At 35.7% G+C, this 8,237-nt stretch overlaps 1 protein-coding gene across 1 annotated transcript; it reads right to left on the bottom strand.

Annotated features, from left to right (window-relative positions):
• Positions 1–5,631: 5,631 nt before the first annotated feature.
• Positions 5,632–7,365, bottom strand: LOC114180766. The gene is made up of 3 exons (XM_028067058.1): positions 6,548–7,365; positions 5,754–6,471; positions 5,632–5,661 (listed from the first exon to the last, which is right to left on the bottom strand). The coding sequence occupies exons 1-3, from the start codon at positions 7,363–7,365 to the stop codon at positions 5,632–5,634; spliced, it is 1,566 nt and encodes a 521-aa protein (XP_027922859.1).
• Between the last annotated feature and the right edge of the window lie 872 nt (positions 7,366–8,237).

Here is an 8,237-nt window from a genome sequence, read left to right as displayed (position 1 = left end):
TGCAATCTCCCCACAATGGCAATGTGGTATTCCACCCACTGACCCAGATACAGTAGCAGGAGAAGAAACGTTGTGGTTATGTGACCCACACGAACAAGACGACCATGGATGACTAAAATCACATGACATTTCCCACTTCACCAGCCACCTTACCCCTACAGCAAATTAGCTTCCCGACCAAAAAATGAAGAAGAAGAATGGGAAATTAGGGCTTTTTGAATGGGGACAATTAATTCAAATAGGGCATGACACGTTATCCATAAATTGCCACTGTACAATTATTTTGACACGTATCCATTCTGCAATGCCACATCATTGCTCTATTAATGGTGTTTCTGGAAACTTAACGGGATGGACCACATTGATGCAAATTAACTAATTTGGGTATTAAGTAGATGCAAAGTTAAAAGCGTATACCATTTAGACACATTGGGACGAAACTGGGTACATTGCGACTAATTATACCTACTCACACCTAAACTAGAAGTATTATTGAGCATTAGAGTGTTTGCAAGTACCCACCCCTCCTGGAACATCGCTAAGTTAAACATAAATTCATTATTTTTGCCCTCATTTTTTATATCTTTTCTTCCATTTTTAAAGAAAAAAAGGGTAATTTTTTCTTGTCTCTCTTGGTAGTGAAATACTTGTTTAATATTTAGTACTATTTTTTTCTCATGACATTTTGTATACTATTTTTTATGAATATAGAAGAGTAAGTAATGTATTATTTGATTTTCTTACAAACAATTTTTAAGTGGACTTGATTATCATAATTTTTTGTTATCTTTAAATTTTTTATCAGATTATGATATATTATTTTTTAGTCTTAAACTTGTTTTTAAATAGGTATGTTGATAAAAAAGAATAAATCCATTTTTTAAAATTGATAAAATAAAAGTGAAGATCAAAATAGAACAATATCGTTGGTCATCGCTAGGGATGTCAAAAAAATCCGTACCCGCGGGTATCTACGGATAAAACCCGCAACGGGTAGGAAATGGATATTAAAAATCGATACCCGCTACCCGCGGGTATGGGTATTTTTGATACCCGCATGTTAACGGGGCGGGTACGGGTATCATAGTATCCGTACCCGTGGATACTCGTACCCGCTAAACTTTACCTTATATATATATATATATATATATATATATATATATATATATATATATATATATATATATATATATATATATATATATATATATATATATTAGTAAACAACATTATGAGTCTTCATCCAATAATGGTGGTCAGATTCTTACCCCACAAATGAGTAAATTACTTCCATATACTGTGGAGGTATTGATGTGTCTCTAAAACTGGTTATGGACCAACATGGAAGGTAATGAAATTAACACTTTTACTTAGATATTTTAGTTAAGTGATTGTTAGAAATTTTTACTGAACTTCTTATGTTTTAAGGCTCTTCTAGATTAAAATTAGACAACATGAAACTTTATACAATGTTGCAAGAGGTGGACATTGATGAAGTTAGTAATTTCTTTAATATTTTATTCAAAAATAAACTACAATATAAATTGGTAGTGATTTTTTATTTGTTTGTTTTTCAAGAATCAATCGGAGAAAGGGAACTTGTTGATCTAAGCACTAATTATGGTTAAATATTTATTTTTTAAAATATTTTTGTAAATACCCGCGGATACCCGTGGATACCTGCGGATATGAAAAAAATAGACGGGTACCCGCATAACGGATACCCGATGGATATGGATATGGGCAAATATTTATCCAGCGGGTAGGGTATGGGGGAGCTACTACCCGTACCCTACCCGCCCCGTTGACATCCCTAGTCATCGCATAACAATAAAATAAAATGTTTGTGATGACTTTTGAATCGATATGTGTACATTAGTAAAATGAAAAATGAATATTTTGTAAATAATATAGTTATTTATATTGAAAAGAAATAGCTGAAAAATTTAATTATGATTGAATTATTTGAATCTATGTCTCACATTAAATAGAGATGAGAAAGTAAAGTACCATAAAGATTCATAAATTTATTGTCTTAAAAGTTTGGGTTGACAATGACGTCAACCACGTAATCACTTACGTGATTGGACTCAAATTTCATTAGTATTATTTGTTTCCTTTCGACATTTTACCACCTAATATTTTAATTTATGTAACTTGTTTAGAGAGAGGGAGATAAAAAATTGTAGAGAGAGGAAGAGAAAAAAAAATGAAAAGAGAAGGGAGAGAGAAACAGAAAAGAAGAAATGGGCATTACACTTGTTAACATTTCTAAATTTAAATATTTTTAAAAAGGTTTAGTAATGTATTGTGTTAAGTTCTATTTATTTGTTTATAAATTTTTATGCAATGCAAGATTGAATATGTAATCGTGATTGGACCTGCAGTGCAATTAAGTGTTTATTTATTTAATCAATTCTTAAATTCTTCTAATGTCTTATTATGGAATTTCATAAAGTAATCTAATAGAATTATACACTTTTTGAAATAGTCCCGTGTATAGTCTCGCGACGTGAATGTAAGTTTTTATACTTTAACTTTGCTTAAATTGCATGTTATCATGGTAAGTGATCAATCACTATTAAGTTGAAGTTTTTGCTCTCTGAGGTAGGCACATATATGATTAGACATAGCTCGAAAATACGTAAAAGATGCAAACAAAAGTTTGAGAAAAGGTATAAGTCACCACCTAACTTGATGTTTTGTGTGTGGTTATGTTGAAAAAAAAAGAATTTTAACGTAGTATAGTATTTTATGATAATTTCCTTTTTGTTAACATTTTGATGAAAATTCAAGTGAGTTTCACGTTAGATAGAGAAAGTTGCGTACCTAGTAAAGATACAATTTATAAATTAATTCTCTTAGGGGGCTTCTCCCTACACCTCCAATAATATCTTCAGTACCCCCAAAACTAATTTTATTCTCAAGTTTGCCCATGGTAAAAATGAAGAGTTACTGGATGTCTCTTTTTTACCGCGTCTCTGCACCCCCAAAAGCACACAGCACACACTGTCGCCGTATGCACCCCCAAAAACGTACCCCTATAAAGTAGAGGAATCAGATTCCCTGCACCCCCAACAGAGAATCTTGTTGACCTAGGTACGCGTAACACTCTCGCCCTCTTCTCCCTGGTCTTCTCCCACGCAGACACAGTCTTCATCTTCTTCGTCTTCTCCCAGACAGCGTCCACTCTCCCCAGCCAGCATTATTTTCTCCTCCAAACCGTTCTTGTTCCGAAGCTGCTCAGCACCCTTTTCTCCTCCACGCAGCCTTCTTCTCCCTTTCTCCGGCAGGTCCGTTTTCTCCATTGGCGGAAGTCCTCTTCTCCATCTTTTACAGGTAAGTAATGCTCTTTTAATATTACTACAGTGCATGCATGTGTAAGTAATTGATTTTACAATTAGATTAGAAGATCGTGTTGGTTTGATTTATTTTCCAGATTTTCCACGAGCATGCCTGAAACAGAATTGAAACCCTTTTTTTTTTTTTTTTAAGGAAACGGAATTTGGAATCCGTTTCCCACCGAGCTGAAACGGAATTCCAAATCCGTTTCCGTTTATTTTGTTTTTTTTTTTGGAAACGGAATTTGGAATCCGTTTCCCAAAACGGTGAAACGGAATTCCAAATCCGTTTCTGTTTTTTTTTTTTCATTGAAACGGAATATGTATTCCGTTTTTTTTTTTTTATTGAAACGGAATATGTATTCCGTTTCCGTTTTTTTTTTTATTAAAACGGAATATGTATTCCGTTATGTTTTTTTTTTTATTCAAACGGAATATGTATTCCGTTTCTGTTTTTTTTTTATTGAAACGGAATATGTATTCCGTTTCTGGTTTTTTTTTTTTTTTATTGAAACGGAATATGTATTCCGTTTCTTTTTTTTTTATTGAAACGGAATATGTATTCCGTTTCAAGTTTTTTTTGGTTTTTCTAAATCTCGTTTTAGCGTGTTTTAAATTGGTTGGTGGAGCGTGTTTTAAATTGTGTGATTTCTTCCATGAAGTCTAGAAGCCGTAGAGGAAATTTGTCTTCATCACGAAGCAGTAAAAATTTAAATTGAGAAGTTGTTACCTTTGCTACGAGAGAAAGTGCATTTGTTATCGGAATTTTCGTGTCATTTGTTGTTTATTTAATTTATTTTATTTTTCCAGAAAATTTGTATTGGATTCTAATGTTTCAAAATTTGAATTACAGATATGGTGAGGACACGAGGAAATATATCTAGACGTGGTTCAAATGATGCACCCGAGAGTTCCAGACACGGTGCTGCACGAAAGAGACCGACAGCATCGGCTCGTAGAAGGGGTCAGCATGAGGCTAATGTCGTTGAGGATGACATTGTTGAGAATGAGGTTCCTGACGTTCATCGGGAGGACGAGCAGGTCATTGATAACGATGGTGGAGGATTTCCTGGTGGGCCGTATGATACATCTTTATTGACGCAGTACCAGGATCATGTTGCACGCATGATATGGGATGGTCAGGTCAGTAAGAAGTTTTTATATAGGTTTAATTTTATTGTTGTTAAGTATTTTTATTGTTGTTTGTTTCTTCTGGTAGGATCGAGCTGTGAAAGTGGTCTCCCATATTAAAAAAGTTAAGAAATTAGGACGTCCTCACCCTGCTGTTGCACCTTTTGTGTTAGCTTCTGGATTATCGCCTTTGTGCGATATTTTATATGAATATATTGATCTTGGGTTAGTATTGGGTTTCGTGGAGAGATGGCATCCCGAGACTAATACTTTTCATTTACCCATTGGGGAGATGACCATCACTTTGGATGACGTATCGTCACTTCTCCATCTTTCCATCAGTGGAAACTTTTGCTCCACTGAAAATCTGGAATATGAAGATTCTGTTCAGATTTTGACGACACTTCTTGGTGTTGACCGGGCCATGGCATGTGTGGAGCTGAATCAAAGTCGGGGTGCACAGGTCCGACTGAGCTGGTTGAGAGACTTGTATCACAGTTGTTGTGAAAACGAGCTATGGGAGTTTGCTGCACGTGCATATCTTTTGCACCTTGTAGGGTGCACTATATTTGCTAACAAAAGCGCCACCTATGTTCGTACACATTATCTCGAGCTATTTAGAGATCTTTCCACATGTCGTACATATGGTTGGGGAGTTGCTGCTCTTGTCCACTTATATGAGCAGCTAGGAGATGTCAGCTTTGCAAATACAAAGCAATTAGCTGGATATCTACCTCTTCTGCAGGTACCCATTTATATAACATTTTATTCTTTATTTCACTTGTTTTTAGTTTTATATGATAATGGTTAAATGAAATATTATTTGATACAGGCTTGGATATACGAGCACTTCCCTACATTGGGAAGGAAGCAAGTACGGGATACATATGTGGAGACCGAACCCCGTGCTCTACGTTATGTCACTGGACGCGCCATTTCCGCTATAGCTGATGTTAGAGTCCAGTTGGATGGCTTGACATATGATGGGATGATTTGGAACCCATATGTAGCACACAGAGCTGCACGACAACTGGTAACACATAGCAAAGACTTTCTCAGTTCTTCAAGACGATCATAGCCTCCAACTAACGTTGCATATTCATCTCGCCATTGGCTAAGTTCTTTGTATAGATCATGTCTGATTAGAGGCCACGACTCCTCACCCATACCCAACAATGCAGCAATGCATCTATATCCACAATGACCGTCCGCCACAACATCGACAACATCGAGTATATATGGATGAAAAACAGGATTGAACTGTTCTAGCATGGGTATTACTTTCTCTTCAATTACACGTTTGCTCTTCACCTTGTTTTCTGTTTTTTCAACAAATGTGTCTTGTGTTGAGGACTCTATGAAGGCGTCCACATGCTCAAAATAGGAGGGATCACGTTTGGTTGACTTCTTTGATCTATGACTCTTAGCTGCACCTTTCGTCTTAACTTTACTCGGTGGTGGTAACATCGATGTCATGGAAGGGCTAACTATGTCAAGTAATTTATGTTTTATGGTCACTTTTCCTGCAATATCAACTTCTTTGAAAAGATTAAGCAGTAGATCAACCTCCCTCTGAATAGATAATTGCCCTTCAGATTGTGAAGACGAGACATTGGAGAAGCTCAACCTAGTCCACATGACATGAATTTCTTGGAGAGGAATAATCCCAGGATCATATCGTGCTAATTCACACGCACATGGTAGACCATAAGTTTGTCTGAGAATGCAGCCACAACGACTACTATCGAATCCAATCTTCTTTACTCTTTCCAATTCTGGAGCAAGGAGTTCTAAGGCACATCTAGAAATATTACCCACTAATCTTCTATAACTCAATGCCTTGTAAGAGTCACTGATCAGATTTATACTTCTTTCAAAAGACGCCTTAATTTCGTTGTGTTGCAAGATAATAACGTTGTGAATTCCATCCCAACACGAACAAAGGTCTCCCATACTACTTCCAAGAACTTTCTTCAGACTCCAGTGAGCAGACTCAACCCTAGTACAATTTATACAAGGAAATCATATAAACCATTAATAAAAAAAAATTAATTAATAGCAAAATACAAACATACCTGTTTGATGTTGTATTCCCCAAATGCATAACTTTGTTCGTCCATGCCTTCACAAAGAATTTCTTATAAGGAATGATCCACGAGTCGTTAACATATTCAAAGAATACAGGCCATGGCTGGCTAACAAGCTCAAGACGATGAACACACTCGTTGAACTTTAATTCATCTTCACAGTCCATGACATTCTCCCAGGCTTGAAGTACAACATCCCATGCATCAACAGAATTTACTAACATTTTGCACTTTGCCTGCACATTTTTTTGAATGTGGAAACGGCATAGAAGATGATAACACTGAGGGAACACCATGCCAACAGCATTCATTAGAGCAAGATCCCTATCAGTTACAATGACTTGTGGACCACCCTCGGACGTCATAAATAGACCTCTTAGCCTTTCAAGAGCCCAAATGAAATTATTTTGCTTTTCACTAGATAAAAATGCAAAAGCGGCCGAGAAAGTTAATCCCGTTGAGGTCACACCAACAATCTCAAGTAATGGCAATCGATATTTGTTGGTTTTATAGGTACTATCCATTAAGAACACAATGTTGAATGAATTTAACAACTTCACAGCATCAGGATGGGTCCAAAACAAATCGCTTACCACATCAGATTCATCAAGACATCTACTAAAATGGATGTAGTGATCACGTTCCAACATCAACATTAACTGTTGTAACTCAGTTCTTGAACCTCTTATTGAACGTTTGTACCTATATCTCGCATTATACACTTGCTTCAGAGTTGTAACATTACAATCATCTTTTTCTTTCAAAGTGAGAAGTATATTTGCAGGTCTGACTTGACTTTTGGTCATATCAACAAGCAACGACTGTTCAGTAGACTTCAACCTACCCGCATAGGGGTGACCAACTAGAGTAGAAGAGACATTGTGATTATGGTAACCACATTTTACGTTCAACACCCGTCCCTCCCCTTGAGAGATGGGTCTCCCTCTCAATCTAAAGGGACAATCACATTTTCTTGTCCCAGATAAACTGGGTTCTGCATCAGACTTGTATTTTCTATATTTTCCACCTCTTTCACAACCTAATAATACATGGGTCTTTCTTCCTGGTTGTCCATTGTATTTATCCGATCTTAGAATAATAACGACAAACCCAAGATTATAAGCAACCCCTCTAACCCATTTAATTAAATCTTCACGTGTTGAGAAAATATCATCGGTTGTAAAATGAGATGTATAATCTTGTTCGCAGATATCATGAACAAAATCAGAAAACTCTGACATGAGACTACAATTTTGTTGAGAATCCGCTTGAGAATCCAAGAAACTCAAATAACTAAATTCATGCTCTTCCATAATAAACTATAATAAAAAAAGAAATTTTAATAAGTAAATAACCAACACACAAAATCAAATTATGAAACGGAATAGCTATTCCGTTTCACATCTTTAACACACGGATTATGTAATCCGTTTAGAAAAACAAAATTTTGGTTTCTATTTCATGTTCAAGTGTTTGGACTTCAAGTGTTTATGTGTTGGACAAAACATCCATACAAATAAGGAGTGTAAATTTCAACAAATAAGTTATTCAATTGTGATACATATGGAATGATAGGAAAATCAGAATTTATACGAAACGGAATACAGAAGCCGTTTCATACTGCATGAAACGGATTCTGTATTTCGTTTCATAAAAAAATTTGCAAATTTTTTTATGA

Source organism: Vigna unguiculata, chromosome 4 (genome assembly GCF_004118075.2).
Source record: "Vigna unguiculata cultivar IT97K-499-35 chromosome 4, ASM411807v1, whole genome shotgun sequence".
Classification (NCBI taxonomy): domain Eukaryota; kingdom Viridiplantae; phylum Streptophyta; class Magnoliopsida; order Fabales; family Fabaceae; genus Vigna; species Vigna unguiculata.
This window is presented reverse-complemented; position numbering and strand designations above follow the sequence as displayed.